This window comes from Neolamprologus brichardi, chromosome 9 (genome assembly GCF_056152115.1).
Source record: "Neolamprologus brichardi isolate AB-2024 chromosome 9, ASM5615211v1, whole genome shotgun sequence".
Classification (NCBI taxonomy): domain Eukaryota; kingdom Metazoa; phylum Chordata; class Actinopteri; order Cichliformes; family Cichlidae; genus Neolamprologus; species Neolamprologus brichardi.
Window position 1 is genome coordinate 23,169,896 of NC_142112.1, and position 25,897 is coordinate 23,195,792.

Below are 25,897 nucleotides of genomic sequence, written 5' to 3' on the forward strand. Positions count from 1 at the left end.
TATGGTCCTGCAAATGCGTCTGTCTGCATATGTGTTTCTGTTCGAACACTGTGCTAAAAAACGTGCTCCTGTCCAATCTTCCGAAATCCCAAACTGCACGCTGCTGGACGCACGCGTAGGTCAAATGCTAATGACAAGGTTTGACGGTGGGCTGGAATAGGGAGGTGAGTGACAGCGGAGTTCATTGGGAACAAGAAAAGCATGAAATTAACATTAAAGATCAAAACTTCAAGAGCACAAAACATACGCTGGAGCTCATTGTTTTTGACAATTGGTTTCTCTTTAGCTCTTTGTCTGTTAGAAGTTATATGTACAGCGGGGAAAATAAGTATTTGACACATCAGCATTTCCAGCAGTAAGGGGATTTCCAAGTGGACTATTGACACAACATTCCCACCAGATGTTGCCATCAAGCCAAACATTGAAGTCATACACACAAATCAGAACATTTAAGTATACAAGTTAAACCATAATAAATAAAGTGAAATGACACAGGGAATAAGTATTGAATACATGAAGATAACAAGGGGCAAAATGACATAGAAAGCCAGGAGAACACCTGAAATCTGTCAGTATTGATGGAGAAACCCAGTCCCCTATCAGTACTAACTGGAATCAGCTGCTGTAGTCCTAATTGATGGCCCATAAAGGCCCCTCATTACCCAGAAGGCACACAGGAAAGACTTCATGATGGGTAAAGGCAAAGAACTCTCACAAGATCTGCGTAATCTCATCGTTGAAAAGCATTGTGATGGGAATGGTTATAGGCGCATTTCCAGAATGCTGAATGTTCCTGTGAGCACTGTGGGGGCCATTATCCGGAAATGGAAAGAGCATCAGTTCACCATAAACCAGCCACGATCAGGTGCTCCACGCAAGATCCCTGTCCGAGGAGTCCACAGAATAATCAGGAGAGTACTCCAAGAGCCAAGAACCACTCGGACAGAACTTCAGGAAGACCTTGCATCAGCAGGTACTGTTGTGTCAAAGAAAACTATAAGCAATGCACTGACCCGCCATGGCATCCATGCACGCTCACCACGCAAGACTCCATTGCTGAACAAAAAGCATGTCAAGGCTCGGTTAAAATTTGCGCAACAGCATTTGGAGAAGCCTGTGGATTATTGGGAGACTATAGTATGGTCAGATGAAAGCAAAATAGAACTTTTTGGCAGTCATTCTACACACCATGTTTGGAGGAGAAATGGCACTGCTCACCACCCCAAGAACACCATACCAACAGTTAAGTTTGGGGGTGGAAGCATCATGGTTTGGGGCTGCTTTTCAGCAAGGGGTACTGGCAGACTTCATATCATTGAAGGCAGGATGAATGGAGCGATGTACCGGGACATTCTGGATAAGAATCTGCTGCCATCTACCAGGAAGCTAAAAATGAAAAGAGGGTGGACATTCCAGCAAGACAATGATCCCAAACACAAGGCCAAGGAAACAATGAAGTGGTTCCAAAGAAAGAAAATCAAGTTGCTTGAATGGCCCAGTCAATCACCTGACCTAAATCCCATAGAGAATCTATGGAGAGAACTGAAGATTAAGGTTCATAGAAGAGGCCCAAGGAACCTCCACGATTTAAAGACCGTTTGTGTGGAGGAATGGGCCAGAATCACTCCTGAGCAATGCAGACGACTGGTCTATCCATACAAGAGGCGTCTAGAAGCTGTAATCACCAACAAAGGCTTTTCTACAAAGTATTAAATAAAGTGTGTTCAATACTTATTCCCTGTGTCATTTCACTTTATTTATTATGGTTTAACTTGTATACTTAAATGTTCTGATTTGTGTGTATGACTTCAATGTTTGGCTTGATGGCAACATCTGGTGGGAATGTTGTGTCAATAGTCCACTTGGAAATCCCCTTACTGCTGGAAATGCTGATGTGTCAAATACTTATTTTCCCCGCTGTATGTATGTGACCCACAGACCGGTTGTACCACATATTTCTGTACACTGCCTCCATCTGACAACAAACACTCTCCGCAGGCAGACGGGCAGTCCGGACTGCTTTCGCGCTGCCCCCGCTCAAGTATAAAACGCCTAAGCCTCCATTACACTCGGCTGCAGATACGAACACGACAGCAGGGTAAACATTCCTGTTATATTTCCTTGACATCTGCCGCCTAAGGCACCGACTTCAGCCCACGTGGTAATGAACCACACGCTTTTTCACACCTTGTCTAAAGTAACTTGCATGATTAAAAGTAGGTTAAATACCCTCAGCACCACCTCCACGGTGACAACCCCGACAGAGGTTAACAACTGGGAGTCTCCATCGATCTTCTTTTAAAAGTGACAACTGAAATCACTCAGACGCTAGCAGACTTGCAGAAAGTACAGCACACATTTTAGTTAGGAGTGCGTGGGTGCCATGAACCGTGGATGAGGCCTTACTCCAGCGTCTTTTATCTATCCGTCTATCTAAGATTTAATAAATGCAAAAATGCTGCAAAATAGAGGACGGGTATCTCTTGGCCTGTGATATTGCCACAGATAGGATGCCAAAGGCCAATTTGTGTGCATCTGTGTGACACGGTGATATCTGACAGGATGCTTGTATTTGACGCCCAGGGATGAGAATGTGTTGAAAATAAGCACCTTCACAGGGTGTCTATAGTGTAATAACAGGTAGAGAAACATCCACTGGGGTGTATTCACAATGCTTGTAATGTAGTCATCAGTTCTCAGTGTTAGTGTTTCACAGGGTGGTCAGCATTACATTATATTACTTGTCTCTTTACAGTGTTTATGCATCCCAAATACAACCCCAGATTTCCAGTCTTGGACCATTCAGCTTATATCAACCCACAGCATGTGACTGTGTGTAGGTGTAATGTGTGTGTTTCCAGCAACTAAGTCTGTGGCGACCTGTGAACGTGGAAAAGTGGGCGTTTTTCAGGTGAGCGTGAGAGCGATCGACTGCGTGTCTTTTGGTGTGGTTGTTTACGCCTTCGTGTTAATCTGACCAATCATTCTCCTCCAACTCGGAGTCATCCTCCGAGTCGGAGTATTCCACAGCGATGCGTCGCGACAGGATGGTGGCCACGTCATTTCCAACCGGCTCTCTCTTTGCCTGCTGCTCCTGCTGCTCCTGTACTTTCTTCAGCTGTATGCCTGCAGAAAAATATGAAATGTTTTTTTAACTACACAATTATTACACAAGTTATAAGACAACGTGAAAACTCATAAAAGGCGTCGTTAAAAATAAATACATTAAAATAAATGTAAACATGTCCAAAGAGGACAAATTTACATCAAAAGGAGACACAGGCACAGTTCTTACCCATACGTATCGCAGCCAGCAGATCGCTGCGGGCGTCGTTGACCGCTGTGGTCTCAGCGGATGCGGCGGAGGACATCTTGTGCGTTGTGGAGTGGGAGGCACCAGCTGGAAGTGGAGGAGGTGGAGGACCAGGAGGAGGTGGAGCAGCCTGGGCTCCAGATACAGGTGGTGGAGGCGGAGCATAGCCGACAGCACCAGCCATTGGTCCGGGAGGCATTGGACCTCCAGGAGGTGAGGCAAAGGCCGTCTGAGCAGAAGGGATGACAGGAGCAGGAGGAGGGGGAGGAGGACCAGTGTTGGCATAGCCGTCCATACTACGAGGAAGAACAAGAGAGTGAATAGAGTTAACAATAATTTTGTTTTCTGACACTTCTGTGACTTTTTCTTACATTTCCCTCCTTAAAAGTAAAGATGAGCATGATAACGTTGATGTAAATCAAATGTATTCAGCTCCGTATCAGTACATATCTTCTGGTGGGAAGCCCACAGTTTGAAGACCAAAAAATACTAACTCACTAGGTGGCAGCATTAGCTCAAACTTTACAAGAGTAGACTCAAGTAAGAGATTTGTGCTGGCTTTTTTTTTAAGTATTTGATACAACCTAAAATAAAAGAAGAAATTATAAGAAGAAAGTTTTACTTTATAAAATAGGGTCAAAGTCTTCTGAAGCAGCAAAATCACTTTCACTGGCGACCTGTGCAGGAACCTGAACCTGCCTAATGACTGCTGGGATAGCTTCCAGCTCCTCTGGGAACCGAAGCTAAATAAGGAGCTGAGTTGTGCTGGGATTTGATATTTATGTCTCATGTTTCTGATTTGTTTTCTCATATTTAAAGACTGCAGCTGCCCATGGGCCCTGAATGTTTTTGTTTGTTCAAAGTCTAAGTGTATCAGCATGTTTAAATTTACATTTTTTTTAAATGTAAAATAATGCAAAAGCATTAGCATTGGGCAGAAATTTGAATACTGAAAATACCGAACTATTAGTGATATAGTGGATAATTAAATACAGCTTATGGCAAAATAAACTGTCTGACCTACTGTATAGTGTCAGTAGTGATTGGGATGAGGTTCCTGCATATGCACTGTGCATAAAGTTTAAACATATGTATGCAGAACATTTTGTGAAGCTTTTTTGCTTATTGCTGGAAAAAGCGAGAAAACGAATAAGCAGACGAATCCATTTACCTGTAGTCCACTGGTGGGAGAGACATAGAGCCACCGTTCATAACCTCAGTGGGTGGAGGAGGCAGTGGGACGTGGTGGTGGTGAGAGCGGCCCAGTGTGCCACCCTGATAGGCCATCATGGTCCTGCCTCTGTTGTCGTGTTCCCCTACTCCGCGTGGTGCGTGTCCGGCAGCCATCTGGGCAACTAGGGCGCTGGGTGGAGGGCCGGAGTAGGTGTGGGCGTGACCAGCATGGTTCATACTGTTGGGGTAGTGGTGCTGATCCAGCCCGTGTCCCCTGATGAGGAAAATATAAATGTAGCCTCATGCGTAAGAATAAAATGTGATGAAAACTAAGAGCACACTGGTGTTTGCTCATCTACCTGTTCTCTGGTGACATCGAGCCCTCAGAGGAAGCGCCTCTGTCCCGGTGTATGGTGTGTCGATGGTCTGGCCGCAGCTCCTTATCCAAAGCCATCATATTCCACTCCTGCCGACGGTTCCTCGCTTTGCGGACCTTCTTGACCTCCCTCTGTAGTGTCCCATCCACACAGCGCCTCTGCTCCTGGAAGAAAGAGTAAGCCAATAGGTTTTAGGTGATATTAGGTTAAAATAAGCAGCACTCTTTATTAAGAGTTGTTTAAGATATGAAAAATGTACATTTCTCTATCCATCAGAATGAGTTGGACTAAAAATACAATTTTATGTGGTATGTTTGGTTATCTGCCCAAGAGCACCTCAAAATGTAAAATTGCAAGCACCTGTGTTTGACACCCAAATAAATGCTTAATATTAGACCTGTCCTTTCACACTGTATAATATCCTCCAAGTCAATATGGTACCTTCTGCTTCCTTTTCTCTTTCCTCTTGTCCTCCGTGTCCTGCAGCATCTTTTCTTTCCACAGGTCAAAGAAGTAGGAGGGGTCTGTGTAGAACTTAAGCGCCTCCTTGTGGTCATCCCTACAGAGACGAACCCCGAGAAAGTTATGACGATAAACAACCGCCTTCTTATGCAAAGCCACGTTGAGTAGAATCAGTAAGTGTATTGATCCTTAAGATACAAAGAGATGATGGACACAGTGACAGCATCATTTGCTGGATATGAGACACGCAAAGCTAGGAATACAGCAGATGCTGAGGCTAATGGAAGAAAAGGAGTGAAACTACTAAGAGAGCTCCAGCTTTTTTATCACAAAGAGAACATAACAGGAAACGACAGGATAAGGCAGAGCGATGCCGAGAGAACGGAAAAAAGTGAGCAAAGTGTGCCATGTAGTCAGGATTAGGAGTTAGGATTCCCACTGGAGCAAGACATGCTAAATATGTAATGCACACAAGTACTGAAAAGCACACTGCATAAAGGCAGTGACCAAACATGGTACGAAATGGTACCAATTCTGGTTTTTCACTCTTCGTGTAGAAGCAAGAAAAAGCCAAAGAAAACCTCCTGAAAATGTTTTAAGATTTAAGCCCTTTTTAAAACCACTGAATTAAAATCTTTTTTGGACTGACACTAACCAAAGTAAGAAAAATAAGAGTTATTTATTATCGCTTAAGCCCATCCAGCTGTTTGGGTGTGTTGTGCCTCAGCAACACCAACCTGTAAGATGTTAGTATGTTGAGAGGTGGAGGCTTGTCGCTCAGGTTGTACATCTCTTTGACCGGAGTGGGGACGCTGCTCTTGGACACCACCTGCTGGTCCTGAGTGGTGGAGCTCTTGAAGGCCTTCCTCATGTTGATATCTTGCAAGGAAACTAAGAACACAAAAAGAGGAAAAGAGGACAAATGATTCATCATTGGAAGGACAAAAATAGTTTACAAAAGCCATTCAGTACGCAGAACATGAGATCAGCAGGACTTCACCAATGAATGATAGCTTAGTGTGCATCCCCCCCACACCAGACTTCAACCCTGTGACTCACCTTCCTCCACAGTGGAGTCCAGCTGTGTGACCTTGACAGCCAGCCGATCAATGCGATCCTGGAGAGAGTTGGCACGCAGGTAGAAAGTGTTGGCCTCATTAAACAGCTCGCCAAATATGTCCTCCGCATGTTTGCCTGGGAAAAGAAAAAACAACAGAAGGAGAAAGAGAAATATGAGAGAGAGACTTTTAATCGTTACCTGGAGCCAAGAGAAACCCCTCAGAGACCAAAGTCCAATCAATACACCGGTAATGTGACACAACGTGAAACAGGAGTCTGCAGGAAATGATGTCTCATACAACTCCATATAGCAACAATCCTCATGAATAATTGATTGTTAGCTGAAAACACACAATCCAAACCATAATATGAATTTGTCTGTGTGGATACAGACGCTACAGTGACTAAAGCAGCTAACCAGGATAGTAAATAACACATTCTCTCCTGCCTCAACAACTGCTGTTACGTAATAAATAAGCCTCATTGTCAATGTTTTAAGTAAAAGTTGTGTACTCATAATGCTCCATCTAAATATAAAGCAGTTTGCTTGTCGTCACCCATTTGATTTTAACAGGTCACTGCTGCAGATGAATATCCAGGCTCTCGCTGTACACATAACTCTCCTCTTTATTTCCATGCAGCACACTCCCTGGCTCAAAAATGGGGCAAACAAGGAAGTTTCAAAAACTGCAGTACCTTAAATGACCAACTCAGGCTGACTCAAAAATTCCCATGGACTCCCATGACTTAAAAAAAACTTTTGGTCTCTATAGCAAATTTGCGGCATTTGTTTTTTGGATCAAGTTTGATTTTTAAGATTTTCACATATGTATAAACAAAACTGACCAATCAGACCAATCTGGTGTGCTCATAGCTAAAACCACACCAAGGTACTGGATGTACAATGATATGACCAGCAAAATGAATAGTAGGATAATACGGTTTTGGCACCAACACGCAGCTAGACGTTGCTTGAGGTTAATCAGCACTCTGAAATTATTTCTCTGCCTTTTTAGATGTGGTCCCAACTCTGCCAACAAGAACTCAAACTGTGCCACCGACATCCTGAAATATGTACAAAAGCGGCAGTGATACAGCTTCATCTCCTGGATCAAACCATAAAAGTGCCCCTGCTGAGCCTTCTCCTGAGAAGTGGATGAACTCAAAATCTTCCTTTTCTTGTTTAGAAAAATCAGGAACTGCTCATCATCTCTTAATGCTGACTTTAATTTTTTGACAGTGTGTTTTTGAGGATGGATTTTGAGCAAAAATGACCAACCATTTCACCGTGACCAACTCAACTGGACCTCTTTAGTGTGTTTGTGGTATGTTTAATGAATTAAATTCTAGTATATTATTCATATGTTAATTAGCCCTTTCTCTTCAATATTTATAATTTATAGGTGCCACTTGGTGGCTGCACAGCAAGAAGGTCCTGAGTTCAATTCCACCATCTTTCTGTGTGGAGTTTGCATGTTCTCCCTGTGTTGCATGGGTTCCTTCCGGGTACTCCGGCTTCCCCCCACCGTCCAAAGATATGCAGTTAGTGGGGATAAGTTAACTGGTTAATCCAAATTGCCCATAGGTGTGAATGCGGGAGTGAATGTGAGCGCAAATGGTTGTCTGTCCCTGTGTGTTAGACTGGCGACCTGTCCAGGGTGTACCCCGCCTCTCGCCCTATGACAGCTGGGATAGGCTCCAGTGCCCCCCGCGACCCTGAAAAGGATAAGCGGAAGTGAATGGATGGATGGAGGTGCCACTTGCTAACCAAGATTGCAAGCTGATAACTCATGACTACACCTCATCCAAATATAGTCATTGTGGAATAAAAAAGAATAGAAACCAATGATGCGGTGACTATGTCCATCTTTTACATACAGTCTATGTCAAATCCACAGCCCCACAGTGAGTCAGCAGTGTCTTTTGCTCCTTTTAGCTGGTGCTTCAGTTGATTGTTTGTTGATTGATTGTTGACTTGTTTGAAGTCTTGCTGGCCACGGAGATGTACGGATTTAGAAGTCACCAGTGGGATGCAATGTGGGACTGCTGGCATTAAAATCAATGCTACTGGTTGATGTTGTTTTAATAAATCCACGGTGTGAAAAAGGGTGGTCAGCCCCCATTTAATGAGTCGCAGCTTCACTGAAGCCCACAGCTCTTTTTGAGATGCGACTGGATCAAAACATTTTTGTTGTTTATGTTCTAACCTCAATTCACTTCAATTCAATTTAAAGAACCTAAAACATTTTCTCTCAGCACCTCAGGGAGCTAAAAGGTTCCTTTAAACCACCAACGGCAGAGAAGAGCAGCAGAGATTAGGGAAATTAGCCTGCCTACATGGCAAAAGCTGATTTTAGGACTTAAAAAAAATACTACCAGGTTACATCTTTGCTGCCTCTATCGTATTTTACTGTTTTCTGTCTATGTAAGAGCTGCTACAGGAGACGGTTGTATCAGCTTTTCAGCACCACCTTCCATCAAGGATGTACAGAGGAACAGGCTCAGAAAACAGAGGTCATTTCTCGGGTTCCCTGCTTTGTTTTCACTCCCTGACTTTATTCACGTTCTAGTTCACTTAGCAACAATAATAAAAAAGCCTGCATCACCTATAATTGATCAATTTCTGAGTTTCTTTTAAAGGCACTTGTTCTGGTTGTGTTGTTCAACTTGAGCCCCACCCATGAGTTTCCAGGGTCACTCTCAAGGTCTTACCCCAGAGCAGATACTTCCTCCTGCCACATATATGGCCCTGAAGAAGTCTGACAGGGGAGGTTCTCACTATGGGAATGCACATAAAGGTACGGGACACACCCACAAACCGCCTGATGGAAAACTGCCTAATCTTAGCACAGAACTAATGGCTGCAAAAGGCCCTTCACTACAAGACTGTGGATCTGGGCAGTAGTGAAACAGAAACATATTAAAGCACAAAACAAAACAGAGCACCTCTGGTACAATTCCAATAAAAATATTTAAACATAAACACTTTGTAACATACAATGTGTGGTATGACAAACACAGACTGAGGGCTATTTCTGTCCCTCCCGCTGACAGGATGGGCTGCAAGAAAAACATTTAAAGGAAGGAAGAATCGCAGATCTGGCACGTAGAGCCCCGGTCAACTCTGACCCCTTCTGGGGATTCCTATGGACACTTATACACATGTGCTCACAAACACACACGCAGTGTCTGCAGATATCCCCCCACCAGGCCTGTTAGAGCATTTATATTTAACCCGCACAGCTGCTGTTGAAATACCCACTCCCTGTGCAGGAACTTGACACAATAAGAGACAGAGAATGGATTTGAGGTCAAAGAGATGAGGTGTTAACGTCAGAAAGGACAGTTTAAATTTATGCTGCTGAGTTTTGAAACGAACCTTAAATACAGTTGCCATGAAAGCAGAAAGCAACTGTGGATAAAGGGGGCAAATGGGAAAATAGCTGCCCTTTGTGCTGTTATAATGTAATGCAATAGAAAGCCAGCATATAATCGATATGAAACACTTCTATACACACACACACACACACACTTACAGTCACATGTCCACAGCTATAGATAAGTTCATTTTTTGCGCGCCTGTCTAAAAGGATTACATTTCGACCCTCCGTGTTCCAATGTGAGGCTGCTGCAAGGCCGCTGTGAGCCCAGTGACCTCAGGCTCTATAACCATGACAACGGGCAAATCAATCACAGCTTCGGGATTAACGATGAAAGCATGTGATCTTGTCCCGTATACAAAGAGGCTACACACAGTGTGTACCATCGTCACGCTGAAATTAACGGGGTTACAGCCTGAGGATGCTTTTCATGTTTCCAAAAAAATACTTGTATGCTTTTTTCTACTAGATGCTTTTAGCAGCCTTTTGTTTACCAGGACGGGCGTGCTAGTGTTGGTGAATGTGTCTGTGAATGTGTGTCTTACTCAGGCTGCTGAGCTGACGGATGATGGCAGAAAGCGTGTTGTTCATCACACACTCCAGCTCGCTGCCGATGCCCTCGGGGAGCGCCCCTCGGCAGAGGTGGCGCGGCTCGATGTTTCTCTTCACCAGCGGCATGGTGAGGCTTCACGCCGGCACGCAGACTGCAAGAGAAACAGAACGGTTTTAGACACAAACGCAGGTGAAGTGTCCCAAGTGAGGACATCAAATAAAATGCTCATCACTTTATTGATTAATACTTTGGTCTAAAAACATCAGAAGTTAGAATAGAGCCATAAGCCTGCAATGAACCTTAAATTCAGGGTATCATTTTTACGCATGAGTGGCAGGAAGAGATTGTATTTTGTTGTAAACTGTCCCTGTTTTTCCTATTCTTGCTCTAAAAACACAGCATTTTGAGATGAAAAACAAACAAAGTGTGGGTGGGCTGTTGACCAGAGAGCGATGACCAAGAGTGTGCCAAAGCCAGGAGACTTCTGTCGACCAGCACGGAGATTAAAGCATTAGGGATAGGAAGATACGGCGTGCCAGCTAATCCCAGCGCCAGCTTGTCACCGGCCCAGCTGGAAATCTGACACAACCAGAGATTCGTGGATGTGGTCAAGACCAAAAACAACAAATCCTAACACAAAACCTGCAGCAAACAAACACACCCGCATATCTTTCTCCAGATACACTGCTTTCTCATTTTGCTTACACCCACCGCTACTCTGAACTTTAATTGAACCCTGATTGCCTCTGATCAGACACTCCGAGTCCTCTGTAGTTCAAAAGAGGAGAAATCCCAGAGCAGCCATCTTATCGTTGTCTCCTCCTGCTTCCTGTTTTTGAGGTCTGAGCCTGGCTCCTGTTTCCTGGTCCTCCTCCCTGTGTCACATCTCTCCATCCTGTCCAAACACTTGGCTAGAACAATGCAGCTATGGGAAGAAGCTTCAAGGAGGACAAACAGGGGAGACGGATGGAAACGTGCACAAACACTTGTTTCCAATGAAATATTTTTGTTTCAGATTTGCAAAAAAAAAAAGGAAACAAATTATTAATTTTGATTCCAGAGTTTTTCCTTTGCAGATATGCCAAAAAAAGCAGGTTGAAAAGACACAGGAGGCCAGTCAGAAGACTAATAATAGCAAAAGATAAAGGGAACCCCACTAAAATTTAATAAAGACTGCATACTGGAAAGTAGATTTTCAAAAACTCATTATACCATTAAAACTATAAAACATAGACATCCTATTCTCTGTCAATACTTATCTCACTGCTTTGCTTGCACTCCTTATACCTTTAATACAATAAATTGCCAAAAATACGAGCAGGAGTGCTATCAGTGTCCCAGCAGGAGACTACTGTAATTGCAGATTGTGTAATTACAGCTGTTCACAAAGACAAGGACCACTTGTGTTCATCAAGACCAATTCCCATCAGTATACCGCTCATTTGCCCCCGTTTTTTTAGCCAGCGACCACCTGCAAACCCCTGACAGCCTTGCGCCAATGAGAGAAAACAAAAGGGTAAAATTACACCATCATGTGTTCCCACAAAAGGACCCTGAATAGTCAGCAAGGGCTGGTTTGGCACAGAAAGGCCCAGCTTAGGTTTAGCTCTGTACATAAACATTTTGGAAACGCGGTGCTGTCTGCTGCTTAAAAATGAGGTGATGCAAATTAGATGATTGCATGTTTCTGCTTTTACTGTCTGACCGGCATGACAATCACACTGATGAAGCGAAATAATGAGGGACCGGGAGGGAAGAGAGTGGAGGGGACAGGAGGAGGGATGAGGCCTTGTGCTGCTTGTGGGAAATGGGGGGGGGGGGGGGGGGGGGGGGGGGGGAGAGACACCGAGCGGGACAAGAGTGTGACCGAAAAGATCGAGTGAATGAGACTAAGTGTAAAAGAGAGAGATGTGACACAGCAGAGGCAGACAAAAAGTGTGTGTGTGTTTATGTGTTTGTGTTTCTGAGGGAGAAAGAGTGTATCGAGTAGGGGGAGGGGAAGGAACAGGGACCTCGGGGAAGCTGCTGAAAGGTTCCCGGGACAATAGAGCTCCGTTCACAGGGCAACAGCACTAGCTCTCCCATGCATCCTCCCCCTTCCTCCTCCTCCTCTTCAACGTTCATTAAGGGCCCCTGTGCTCATGTGGTGAAAGAGTAGCAAGCGAGCGCTCCTCCTTCATCTTCCTCTCACTCAGGGAGGAAGATAGGAGTGAGAAATGGAGAGTAAAGCCTGCTCACAGCTGCAGAGAAGAACACATCTCACTCCCACATCCAGTGTCTGCATCTTCTTAAATTATTACAAAACCCCATGCACAGTAAGTCAGACAGTCACAAATGGGTACAAACGCACCAGGTAGGTTCTCAAATGTCCCATTAGCTGCATGTAAACAGTCCGTTGACTGTAAAAATGCCTTTGATCCGGCACACTTTCCTCCTGCTACATGCCCACAACTGTACACACAGAGCTTCCAGAGGACTTTACTACAGACGTGCGAACTCCATTAAGAGCTGAAAGGGAGAGTCATTACCAATTTATGAACCGAGTATAGCTTCTTGTGTTGGAGGCTGTTCTGAATAATGCAACTTGGATTACGTCAGGTCACACTGCCCTAAATATGAATAAATATATATATAAATATATATATATATATATTCCTGTTTTAGTATTTCTCAGAGGCACTCATGGTGAAACATTGATGGTGCCGTTTCTTGGATACAGTGAATCCTACTGGGTGAATAAAAGGCCAGAACATAAGTTTAATATAAATATGATGACATCACACAGAGTTGTCTAAATTAATTTTGACATGTTACTGAAATATTAAAGGTTTTACCAGCATATGAAACATGCTGGCACCCATCAAAGAAAAACCATCAGTACTGTGATTAAAAAATATATTTTGAAGCAGTATTATTTTATTTAAAGTGGGGTTTCATTTACTCACATATGAAATACATTTCTCCTGTAATTAAATGACCAGACATAATAGGAAAACACAGATCCATGGCAATTGAATCAACCCTCAGAGGCCCATTTAACCCTTGAGAGTGTTTGTTTTGTACATATGTTTTTACTTAATAATTCACATGTGATTCTCAATACTTTTGCATGTTCAGGTTAACCACCCACGGGATCATTCTTACTTACTTCTTACTTCTTACTTGAACGCAAGTCAGTATAATCCAAAGGGATAATAACCCAATGAGCAAAGAGGCTAATTTATTTGTCAATTAAACAATTTAGATTTTATCAGGAATATACGGAAATCTGTGAGGACTACTTCATTATGCGAGATTTAATGGCTTTTAGAGGCTGTGGGTCAGCACTTTATATTAACTAAGCATTTCTCACTTTGATTTCAGAGTATTTTATAGATCGGGTCACAGAAAACCAAACTGTCATCATGTCGTTCATTATTTCATCTCTAACACTTTATTTGGATTACCGATTGACTGAATCACGTGGATGTCACGCTGGACTGGATTAAATGCGCTATTTTGATGATTTATGGATTAAAATCCACCCACCCAAACACACACACACACACACACACACACACACACACTCCTTTTCTCCACAGACGGATAAGCGCACATTCACACACGCTCACACGCGCGCAGGCGTAAACTGATGGCAACCGCGATCAATCAGTGTTCCGCACCATCGCTTCCCGTTACCGATGGGCTGACCCACATCTGTTCATCTACCTCTGTCCCTGTGAGTTTTTGCACCGGTTCTAATGTGAAATTTAAATAGCTGTTTTTTTTTTTGTTCAGGCGCCTAATACACTGAACAAAACGCCGGTGTACCGTCAGCATCAATCATATGCTTAAAAAAACATTAAAGTTACCCTGTAATTGTTTTATAATATTCAGTGTTTGAGGCTTTAAGTCCGTTTATTATCCTCAAATCGGGGTCCGCTCCAACTGACCACTTAGCTAGCTCATGTCCAGTGGTCGACTTCTTAGTTTGGACTAATGAGACAAAAATGAGCAGAAATACCCGCACAGATTTCACCATTATGATAAAGAGTGTTATTATTCGCTGTAAAAAGTATCATAAGGCCCTCACCAGCACTTGAAATATTAGAAGAAATCAGCCCGTCCGCATGTCCCGTTAGATACTCCTATTAGCTCTGCCATCCTGTGTCCCCCAGCCCGTCTGGCCACTCCGGGGAAAATCCTTTGAGGACGGGGGCACGCCCACGGACCATATTCACCAATCAGATGTCCAAGAAGAGGATTTAGCGTTTGATGGACGTTAAAGCCAACCAATGGCTTCTTTGATATATAATGAGTGACAGGGAGAGTCCCCCGCTAGATAGCCGTGTTGAGATGGAAGAAGGCGGGGCTAAGGTTGGGCGTTGCTAAACAGCTTAACGAGCATTTTTTCCTCCCTTTCACCTATCCGGGTCTGATACTTGTCAAAATTAGAGGTGCTGTAATTTATCTTCGACTCTCTCGGTGATGTGCAGACATGTAAATAACCTAAAATAACACCTAAAAACTAAAAAACTTTTTAAAAAATTAATTTAAAAAAACCCAACGAGATAAAGCATCCTTTTTGGCGTTAGTGAGATTCTCAGATTGATGCTGAGGATGGAGAGTATTGTATAACAGAACAAAATAGCTAGGCCAGCATCCTGCAGGAAGCGGTTCAGTGAGGACTGGCTATACTTAGATCAGTGGTTCAGTCTCTCTGCTATGTTTGTGGACAAAAACAGCCATCAAAGCAAAAGAAAAACAAGGATGCAGAGAACTGTCTCTTTACTGTAGTCAGGATTTGGTGAACTAAAAAGGGGAGTTTCGGTATATAAACTGCTCTTCTATTCCTGGATAAAGCCTAAATTTATTAAGCAGCTGCTACTTTGTAATAAACACATAATTTAGACAAATATGTGGCCAAAAATGTGAATTTATGCTAGTTCATATGGACCTCTGAGGCAAAAGAACTCTTATTTAATTTGAATGTTTAGCAACTGTGTGAAGCTATCATATCAACATGGACCACACAAGAATTAAGATAGTTCTAAAGGTAAAAGTGAGTCCAACTCAGACAGACCTTAGTCACATGGCAAAGTGTAATTAATGAAATGTCCTAAGAGTGTATATTATCATTTAAATCAAGGGTGCAAAACATTAGGCCCAGGGCCAAGGGATTGTGGTCCGTAGAAGACTACACTCCGACCCACTTGACAGCTTCATAAAATGTGACTGTGCACATGTGATTTTACAAGTGTTACAGCTTTTCCTACTGATTAAGACCACCGCCCATGGCCATCCATACCACACCAAAGTACGAGGGCATTTTCTGTGAATGAATGAAAACTCTATACTCTAAAATGATAATTACAGGAGCAACGATCTACTAGAACATTTTCTTGAACATTACATGTTTATCATGTTTCATTGGTGTCACACCCACTTCACATCAAAGCATCAAACAATTTAACATGAATTTAGCTGCACATCTCTGATTTAAATATCTGATTTTTTTGGGCCACAAAATTGTAGTTGGTTGACTTTTAATGGGTCCCATTTCCTTTTTCTACATTTTGTACATTAAATTAAAAATATTTAATAATCTGAGAATTTAACAATGAAAACAGTGGTTAGTTGACGGCCTTTTTAAACATGATTAAGCTAGATCTCTACTATAATAACCCATTATTGAGCAAGATTTCATATAGGCCTTATTAAATAAATAAAATTCAGGACTCATTGTGGTAATGTCAAGTGCACATATTAACATCTGGGCGGTTAAGTAGATTTTTTTTTCTGTCCGTTTTCAAACAGCAGTACTTTTTGAATGCCTCGTGTCACCACGATGCATCAAATATCATCAGCAAAACTCGTCTTCTTTCCCAAACTGAATTTTGTCTCAAGAATTTTGTGAAGCTCACATTAGGGGCGGATGTCAGTTGTTCCCAGAAAAAGAATAAATAGGATGAAAGATGTTACCTAAAATCGCTTCACAAATAAGAGTGACAACGTTGATGTTTCCACTTTTATTGTCGGGATACTTGCTTCATGTAAAATATTTCAATACATTACAGTACAATGCATGTTCCGCCTGCCATCCTCCATGCGATTGGTTGGTTTTGTCATCATGTTGTAAGGCTTAACCACAGCACATGAGCAGTCAGCTATTGCAAGCTGCTTTGCCGCTCTCGCCATGAAAACAGAACCATGAAAACAGATTAAATTAGAAACTACTAAAATCTTTTTTTTTTTTTTTGTCCTCTCTGAACAAAAACCCCTCAACGCCACGGCTGCGAGTGGCTCCACATCCTCCCAGCATGTTTCACAGCAGCTCAGTAAAGTCCTCAGCTGAGGCCCTCGTAGGGCCGCTTGCACAAAATAAACAGACAGACAGGAGGACAGGAAATCTGTCAACGCTGGCAGTCACATAGCAGCTTTCAGTTTCGTCCGAGCTTCAACAGGAAAAGGGTAAACCGGCCGGGGTAGGCTGTAGGTAAAGGAGACAGGTTAAGAAGATAGGGGGAGGATATGACGGAACAGATTAACATTTCCTTTAAACCACGCCATCTTCTCTTACATCCGAGATCCGAGTAACAGAAAAAGATTGGATTCAATCAAAATTTCCTTTTTTTTTTTCCTTTTTTATTATTTTTTTTTTTTAAAACCTTCCTCCCACTTTGTGTCTCACCTATCACGTTTTCTCTATAACTGTGTTTCTAATACTGCGGTGTGTTATCTTTATCTGGACCAAAGTGAAGACCATTTCTTTCAGGCCTAACGCACTGCTGTAGAGATGGTGCCCTCTGTGAGGTGAAGTGGGGTGAGGCAGGGTGGGTTTTGTTGCCTTGGACGCCCCCCACATCCCTCGGTACATTCGTTCAGGTGGGCGTGGTGAGGGCTGTGTGTGTACATGTGTCTATTAACGTGTGTATGTGTGTGTGGGAGGGATGTTTCAGTAGCGGTGGGTCTGGTGGGAGTACTGGGGCGGCTGTTGGGAGGTAGAGGAATATCCCATGCTGCTCTGGGGCAGTGATGTGCTTGGTCCAGGGTTCTGGTAGGCAGCATGTGGATTGGAGCGCTACAGGAAGAAAACAACAAAGAAAGCAGTGACATATTCACAAAATCTTCTTTGTGTAATGGTTTAATTTGCATTTAAACTCAATGAACAACATATTCCAGTAAAATGATCACACTTTTAGTGTGGTGACATCTTAAATTCTGCATGCAAGAATAGTTGGATACATGGAAACCTCACTGTCATGTTAAGTAAAGTCACTTTTATTATGCAAAAACACCATCACTCCACGTTTCCAGTCAGATTAGATGGATCTGTGTCTGAGCATGTGTGTCACATCTGAAACACGATGATCCAACATTCACATCCGCCTCACTTTGCAGATCAAAAATGGTATTTGTTGCAATTTCTGGTTATGTGTGCAGCTAAAAATCCATTTCCCCATCATCCAGAAAGTAAAATAATACATATGTCAAGCATGAGAGGGTATTTAACATGTTCAGTTCTGCCACTGCGAAGAATATTAAAAGTATAAATCTTATAGTATATTATATTACATAGTATATTACCAATACTTACATCTCATGTAACATTCTTTTCAGAGTGGTTGCTATAATATTTTTGACCCTAGCCCACAACATCTTATGCTGTCGAGAGATTTCTAAACTTGTCTAGCCTGTGAATGGAGCGTTTCATCTACAAAACAAAGCTATTTCACTGTATATGTATTCTATTAAAGTCGCTCGCTGATTTAATAAACAACAACATAGATGACAATCCAGAAACAGTGACAGTGAATATATGAGAAAGACGGATTTACCTGGTAGTCTGAGGTCATAATGAGGCCACCTGAGGTAGTGGTGGGCGGGACAACTCGCACTTTCTTTAGAGGCGGGCCCTGGGCGTGGCTGTTGTCTGGGTTGCCTGTGTGCCCCGCCCCATTTGTGTGGTTATTTCCCTGTTGCTGCTGCTGGTTTTTCTAAAGGGCACAAACATAAATTATACCCTGGACTGCATGAAGTTTCACTACATGTTACTCAGCTTTATTGTGAATTTTCTATATTTCTCCTTTTACTTTTCTATATTACACCCATCTATATACCCATCAATTAATGTTTAATGACTTTAGTAATACAGCATGTGGCATATGGATATGTAATATTTACTTTGTCTGCCTTGTCCTCTGGCTCCTCCTCTGTCAGAAACTCCCTCTTGGGGTAGGGAATCTGGCAACCTGCAAACACACTAGAGAAAAAAAAAAAAAGGCAAAGAGGCTTGTCATCTTCAAACATTAATTCCCATGACTCTGAGCTAATTAGCTAAGAGACCTGCTCAAGACATCCGCAGATCATATGACTTAAGCTAAGGACGAACACAAGACAAAGAAACTATCTTGTGAGTTGAATGTAGTCTGTGTGTGTGGAAGTGTGTTCGGTGTAACTCACTCAGAGGTGGGTAAAGGCTCCTCTAAAAAGTAGGGGTCCTGCATGGCCTGCTCGGATGTGATTCTACGGATGGGATCCATGGTCAATAGCTTTTGCAGCTGTAACATATAGTGCACCCAGAGTTAGTCTCAAACATGACACAAATAAATTCATACAATGAAAATGCACACTTTGTTTGTTAACTAACCACACTGGGCACTTTGCAAGTCACACCCATTCAAATGCTTGTTAGGGAAAATTTCTAAGTAAGCCAATCACTTGACACAAAGTCAGTGCATTTAGACATACAGTCCTGGTCACATGGATCTGCTGAAGCTCAAACTGAACATCAGATTGAAGAAGAAAGGTGGTTTAAGTGACTCTGGCTGGCTGTTAGTGCCTGGTAGGCTGATTTCAGTGTTTATGAAAATGCTTATCTACTGAAAAACAATCTGTAGAGTTTACAGAGATAGTCATATCCCATAACGAGCGAATCTCTGGGGTCACAAAAAAAAAAAAATGACGGCAGAGTCACTTGTCACCACAAGGTGTCCAGTAGAGCACTGCCAAATTTGCAACACGTCACAGCAAGAGAAGACCACACTGAAAGGCACTACAGTGAGTTTTGAACAGTAAATTAAGGCTTGCCAAAACTGCCCAGTGGAGGTTCGGAAAAACAATTCCTAATCTGATGATTATATTGATCCATCCAGCATTCCTATCCCCAGCTTCTTTCACACAGTATTTTTCAGACAGGGCTATGCCTGTATTTCACTGTTCTGTGCAAAAGGTCAGCAACCAAATAAGGGGGCCACATCATTGTTCCTGTAAGACAGCAGTTGAGACCCGATTCTAATACATCTCCTATGTCCTCCTACTCTGTGACGAGTGTCACATCTGCAGCTGCCGAATGGGCTCATGATTAAGGGGTAGGGTGGAAATGCCGTGCAAGTTCTTTGCAGCTTGTAATCAGCATCCTTGGTGATTTACACTGTAATCAGACATTATGTCCATAACTTAGTGGAGGCGCACCTCAGTTTGTTTCAGCTTCATTCATGTTTTTACAACAACAATTCTATAATTCCCCAACTTTAACCTTCTATATTCTTCTCTCTTGTTCTTTATTAGCATTTGTACCAATGAAAATAAAAGTAGTAACATTTAGCTGCCCTTTCCCCTAATGTTACTGCAACAGTCCTGAAATAATCCCACATAAGTCATCCATATCCGATATTACAGATAGGTGCAGCCCAATATGTACTTAAGGCTACTTAGGTTTTGGATTGGCACATAATGTGGCCGAGTCGCCATACAAACAAGCAAACAGAGTGAAAGTGTAACTAACTGTTAGGTCTGCTGTCAGCTAGCACACACACTGGAGTGTTTTCTCAGTGTAGAAGAAAATAACTATTCAGGCTGCTGCTGGTGCACCAGTGTTTGGGGGGCGGGTTCACACGCTTTATTCATTTAAATGTCACCCCTTTATGATATCAGTGTATAGTCTTCTCAAGGCTACTTTCAGCACAATAACGCATCGTGTCCCAAATCTCATATCATCTCATATTTTCTTGCCTCCAGTCAACAGATATTAATGCAATAAAGCACCTCTGGGAGGGAGAAAATCACATCATTGAGATGCTACCCACAACTGCATGATGCTAACATGTAAATATGTTCCCAGCATCTGAAGAATAAAGGAAGCTCTAAAAGCAAAAGTAACGTCAGGTATAAGCAACAAAATGGCAGATGACTGTAAACTCTTGCAAGTAATCATCCTACTTCTCCTATACTGACACATTTTAACTTACCAAGTGGAATGCTTTGCTGTCTGGTTTAACTTTATGTTTTTCCATGTACTTTATAAGGCTGCAGTTTGTGTATCTGTGGGAGAAAATTATATTAATGGCATGCCTTCAGTGGATTTATCCTGCATAACAATTATTAAATGAGTAAAAATCACACAAAGCACCCAAAAATGTCTTAACCAGCAGACCTGCTTTACTCTGATCTTAAAAAGAAAAAAAAGAAAAGAAAAAAAAATAGGGCAGTGTTGCTCTGCAGACTCACGTGTTCCTCCTAAAGTCTTTCATCAGCGTGGAGTGTTCTGGCATCTTTTTGATGTCCTCCCAGTCTTTATCTGTCAAATGAGGAAAACACAAGATTACAGCGTGTCACACCCTCTCACGAAGGACATATTATGTAGGTTGTTTTTATTTTAAGCAAAAACGCTCATAATTTCCACACAACGCCCCATTGTTTATACAGTGCATAATCAATCTGCATTCTGGCAAACATAATAAGATCTATTTCCTACAAAACTGACATGAACTTGCTTATCTGCAAGCTGGTAAGCATTCACATCCATCATCTCTAACCTTTTCAGCATAACCTCATAAATATACTTGCCAAACATGGCAACGAGACTGTAAGACTTCCCCCCATTTTCTGCAGAATCTAAACAAAGTCCATCAAATACACTGGTGAATTATACAGCAAGAGCAGGAGTGATAGTAGAAGGAAAAAGAGCAGGAGCAGCTTAAGTGAGCTGGAAAAAATAGGCCCAAATGTAGCCCTAGAAGTACAAGTTTCTGTGTTTGTGACTTGGCTTCATCTAACATGTCAGAGGATTGATGTGCAGAGCACTTAGACCACATTACTGCCTTTAAAAAAGAGAAGCCTGAAAAAGACCAAGGAATGGAAAAGGCTTTTCTTTCCACACAATTTCTCCACTGAATATGCAACACACTTTGTATAATAGCAGGTTAACTCCATTAATAGAAATACTGTGGAAAATCCGGTAAATCATTTCATGCATGTTTTAAATCGGGTCAGTCAAGACTCACCGGCAGGGAAGCCCATGACATTAAAGATGCGGTCCAGCTGGTCATGATGGTAAGGGTTACTGGTCTTGATATCCTCCTGGCGACAGTGGAATATGGGCTCAGACGTCAGCAGCTCCGCAAAAATGCAGCCAATCGCCCAGATGTCTGTAAGCACGCACTGATTTCAGCTCAACTGGTTGCACATGTACACGCAAGGAGGACAGAAAGACAGATGGTGCCGCACAATCTCACCGATGGCTTTGGTGTAGTGCCGAGCTCCCAGGAGCAGTTCAGGTGCTCTGTACCAGAAGGTGACCACCACAGGGTCGAGATCGGCTAAAGGCTTCAGCGGTGAATTGAAGAGACGAGCAAACCCCATGTCCGCTGCACAATGGGTATGTGTGTCAATGAACCGACAGATAAACTAAGCAGCAAATAAGTTTTAAAAACAAAACACTATACATACCAATCTTTACTCTACCCCTCTCTGGCCCTTCCCCCATCACTAAAATGTTCGCTGGTTTCTGATGGAGACAAAGACACACAAACACAGATAAAAATGTTTCCACACTCCAGACATCTGACAGGAAAACTTCCCAGTAATTAATTCAGCTTTGTTTGGCCCAGTTTCTGAACTACAGCCCTGCATGTGTAATGCAATCAAAACTCTTTCTTGCTGCCCTCTAGTGGACAAATAACTGCAATTTCCCCAACAGGAGAGAGAAAGTCTACCACATTTCGATCTCACTTACGGCAGAAAACTGACATCCTGTTCATGTGTTAACAAGTTAGTTACTCACCAAACAACCGAAGAATACTGTTCATTTACATATTCATCTGAACACATACAGACTGACACATGCACTCCACATATTCTCAGCCCAATAGCAATCTTTACGTCTCTCATTAACAGTTTAACCTAATTTTCCCTTGTAGCCAAACACCCTCCTCTCCCCCCAATCCTCTTACAAGATCTCTATGAAGGACCCAGTTAGCGTGAAGGTAATGGATGCCATCCAGAATCTGATAGAGCAGAGACTTCACCATTCCTCTAGGCAACTGAAGCGGCTTCTTGTTGGCCTTAGATGCTCTGTGGAACTTAATAATGTGCTATGGAAAGAAAGGGTAAACAGTGAGGAGGGCTTTGCACGTACAGACTGACTGAAATGCATGTTCTTTTGCTACAGATGATCACAAAAATGTAAGTGTGCTGCAGGCGAGTTGAGAGAGCCTAATGTTTGTGGCATGTGTTTCCACTTCCTTGGGAGGGGAATGCAATTGTTGGAGCTCTGTGGCAGAAAACTGCATCTAACTCAGTTCTGATTCTCTGCCAGCTGTTTCTGTCAACTGTAATGCAGCAGAGGTTTAACTGCTCAACGTGGAATACTTCTTGGTGGATGCGTGTGCTTTAATGAGACTTACCAGTGCATAATTAGCACTATTTCAAGTCTCATTCCTTATTACTGGTTGAAGGCGAATGTGAATGCATTGCCATTAAAAGGACATGCAAAAAAACAAACAACAGATAAACAGCTATCAAATTGCATGCACATTTATGACCTAATTATGAAGAGAGGCCTATTTTAAGTCATGTCTTTGTGCTCATAAAAATAGGTGGAAATCTGCAACCCATGCATGCATATGAATATAAAATAATAAATAAATGCTTAAAACAAACTATTTAAAACCCCCCAAACATGCGTTACCCTCATAATATGTGTGGTAAGTCATGTCATGCAGGTCAAGTGTGTGTATATGTGTGTGTTGTGTGTTTGCATTTTACCCAGAGATCATGTTCAGCATAGTCAAAGAGCAGCCATACTTTACGGTCAGCATGTGACAGGAAAACCTTCTGCAGTGAGATGACATTGGGGTGCTTCAGCTCCCGCAGCAGCTGCAACGTACAAACCCACTCAGAAGGCCAACCACACAATCTCATTACAGACATCATGAATGAAAATGACGTAACGAAAGAGAAACTTTGCACTTATTTTTGTGACTGTATTGATTACCAGAAATTATACTTAAACAGGGGGGTGGACATGATATCATCTCCTCAACTGAACACTTTCAATCTTTGGCAGTAAGATGTTTTTTTTGTTTGTTTTTTTAAATGCTTGTGACTAATTCGGTGTCTACTCTCTATATGCACTGCATTAAAATCTGCTTTCTGACTTTTCAATTTTACAATTGCTTGTATTTCACATTTTTCATTTTCTTGACAAAAACTAGCATGTGAATGTCATTCGGGCGTTACATAAAGTGCCTGGAATGGCACGAAGGTGTTTAATCACAGACCAAACAAAAGGAACAGAGTAAGCCAAGCAGCTCTTACTGCAATCTCTCTGCAGGCTGACATGGAGATGCCAGTGCCTTCAATCTGCTTGAGGGCGTAGTCCTTATCATCCTTCCTACAAAGACACACACACACACAGAGAAAGGTAGAGCAACATCAACACCAGACCAGCCCAGACCAGTCCAGACTGAGGGCCCCCTGAGAGCCGTTTGCACAACAACATAAAGGGGGGCACTTGGCAGCTGCCAGTGGGACTCTGAGAAGAGGCCGAGTTGCATTACCTCCAAATTTGTGTAATCAAGCTCACCTCTGAGGGTCAAAACAATAGAGAGGGAAAGGAAACAGGGCCTGTCTGGCAGCTGGCAAGGGACAAACAGAGCACTGGCACTGGTGCTTACTTGAACGAATTGGTTACAACCCCTCCCTCTGCCGGGGCTAAATCATCTCATAAACCCAAGCTTTGTGCCTCGTCAGGCCTCGTCCAAAAGCAGCAGCGCAACTCTGCTAAAAAGTCTCATAAAAAAGCAGGCTCCTGAAGCGAAATACAGACATCTTTAAACACTTTAGGGTTCTTTTGTGTGGTTCCTGCTGCCAGTATGTCCGGGCTGTAATAACGGGACTAGTAGCTTAAACCGTCTTGAGCTCTCCCCCAGCTCTAGTCCAGACACAGTTAAGGTTGTTACAAGGCTGGCATTAGAAACAGCAGGAAAGTTTTAGGAAGAAAGGTGGGTGGTGCCCTGGCATCCTGAGGGATTAGCACACTAACCATGCACCACATGAGTCTACAGTTTGGGTTCAGCTAGTTCCCTTACTTTACTTCATGCAAAGGCTAAAAGCAAAAAAAAAAAAAAAAAAACAGTTAAAATTGGGTAAAAAAAAAAAAAAAGACTAAAGAGTGCATAAACTGGGCATAACTAAGGATTATTTTTTGGATTCACACAAAATCTTGTATAAGTCTTTTGCAGCCATGTAGATCATGTATAAGAAAGACAAAAAAGAAGAAGACATCAACAAGTGCTTCCACATGCACCTGCTGTATTACATTTACAACATCACATGGGGGAGGGAATTAAAAAATACTTTAGCTTAAATAAAATAGTACCTAGAGTTAGGCATATAAGTGACAAAACAGATGCATGAAAAGGGAAAGCTCCAATCCCGGTGGTAAACCGTATGTCGGTGTTTTTTGTGCGCGACACAAAGCTCCATCAGCATCCCAACAGTGCGAGCTGAAACTGCTCACACGGCTCTCTTTTGTCTCTACACAAACCAACTGCAACACTCTCACATCTGCAAGTGGCCTTGAAAGGGGGAGGAAGAGGAGAGAGGTAACATTTATTTGGAAGATGAGAAGAGAGGCAGGAGGCGGGGGGTAAGCTGGCTAAGGGTTCACTGGCTAAAAGGCCTTGCTGCTCATCAACTCACCCATCTTTTCTCTTCGCCTTGTATACATGGCCGTAGGTGCCTCTACCCACTTTGCATCCTTCGTACTCAAACAGGTCCTCGACACGCTCTCTTTCGCCGGTCAGCTTCACTTTAAAATCATAGTCCATTTTCACCACCGTCTGGCCTGAATGTATCTGCTCCTTCCTTTTTTAAAGCGTCGCTTGGGAGGCAACTAGGCTCCTCCACCGAGCTCGGTTTGGTAATTCAGCTAGTTGCCTTCTCCAGCGTGGCTCTTTACTTCCTCCAGCCCGGCTTTCACATCGAGTTCTCGTCTTATAATTAAAGCTCCGAAGGAGATATGCGGTGCTCCGAGATAGTCCAGGTGCAAACGGAGCCCCAAATATATTCCTTTATCTTGTTGCTGCGTTTCTCTTCAGCCGGTATCTGCTCCAAAGGGACGCACTTCACTCGGTAACGACGGCGTATTCGCGCACGGCATTGTCGTAAAACGTCGTGAAGACAGCCCTGCAGCAGAGAAAGAGCCAAAGAAAAAATGGGTAGACTGACTACACCACGTGGAAATTCTCAGTCTCACTCAAATATAGCTGAGATATGACTTGATTTCAATTTCATCATATCGTCTTTATGCTAAGGA

At 42.7% G+C, this 25,897-nt stretch overlaps 2 protein-coding genes across 2 annotated transcripts; both read right to left on the bottom strand.

The window, feature by feature from the left end:
• Positions 1–1,899: 1,899 nt before the first annotated feature.
• wasf3b (WASP family member 3b) lies at positions 1,900–14,487 on the bottom strand. The gene is made up of 9 exons (XM_006794547.2): positions 14,390–14,487; positions 10,310–10,468; positions 6,385–6,519; positions 6,063–6,216; positions 5,305–5,422; positions 4,846–5,027; positions 4,485–4,760; positions 3,296–3,609; positions 1,900–3,126 (listed from the first exon to the last, which is right to left on the bottom strand). The coding sequence occupies exons 2-9, from the start codon at positions 10,440–10,442 to the stop codon at positions 2,969–2,971; spliced, it is 1,470 nt and encodes a 489-aa protein (XP_006794610.1). The 5' UTR covers positions 10,443–10,468; positions 14,390–14,487; the 3' UTR covers positions 1,900–2,968.
• Positions 14,488–16,310: 1,823 nt separating this feature from the next.
• On the bottom strand, positions 16,311–25,719 carry cdk8 (cyclin dependent kinase 8). The gene is made up of 13 exons (XM_006794546.3): positions 25,282–25,719; positions 23,896–23,971; positions 23,344–23,454; positions 22,530–22,670; positions 22,027–22,084; positions 21,813–21,944; positions 21,582–21,725; positions 20,806–20,875; positions 20,547–20,619; positions 18,760–18,857; positions 18,481–18,559; positions 18,135–18,293; positions 16,311–17,377 (listed from the first exon to the last, which is right to left on the bottom strand). Exons 1-13 carry the CDS (start codon positions 25,407–25,409, stop codon positions 17,252–17,254), a joined length of 1,395 nt encoding a protein of 464 aa, XP_006794609.1. The 5' UTR covers positions 25,410–25,719; the 3' UTR covers positions 16,311–17,251.
• Between the last annotated feature and the right edge of the window lie 178 nt (positions 25,720–25,897).

What these genes read in the sequence shown, in the direction of transcription:
- wasf3b (XM_006794547.2), bottom strand. Translation starts at nt 10,442, where the DNA reads ATGCCGCTGGTGAAGAGAAACATCGAGCCGCGCCACCTCTGCCGAGGG. An exon ending in CCGTCAGCTCAGCAGCCTGA is followed by an intron (nt 6,520 to 10,309) that starts GTAAGACACACA and finishes TTCTTTTCCCAG; the next exon opens with GCAAACATGCGGAGGACATA. An exon ending in AACATACTAACATCTTACAG is followed by an intron (nt 5,423 to 6,062) that starts GTTGGTGTTGCT and finishes TCGTCTCTGTAG; the next exon opens with GGATGACCACAAGGAGGCGC.
- cdk8 (XM_006794546.3), bottom strand. Translation starts at nt 25,409, where the DNA reads ATGGACTATGATTTTAAAGTGAAGCTGACCGGCGAAAGAGAGCGTGTC. An exon ending in CAGCCTGCAGAGAGATTGCA is followed by an intron (nt 23,455 to 23,895) that starts GTAAGAGCTGCT and finishes TGTACGTTGCAG; the next exon opens with CTGCTGCGGGAGCTGAAGCA. An exon ending in TTATGACCTCAGACTACCAG is followed by an intron (nt 17,378 to 18,134) that starts GTAAATCCGTCT and finishes TTCTTCCTGTAG; the next exon opens with CGCTCCAATCCACATGCTGC.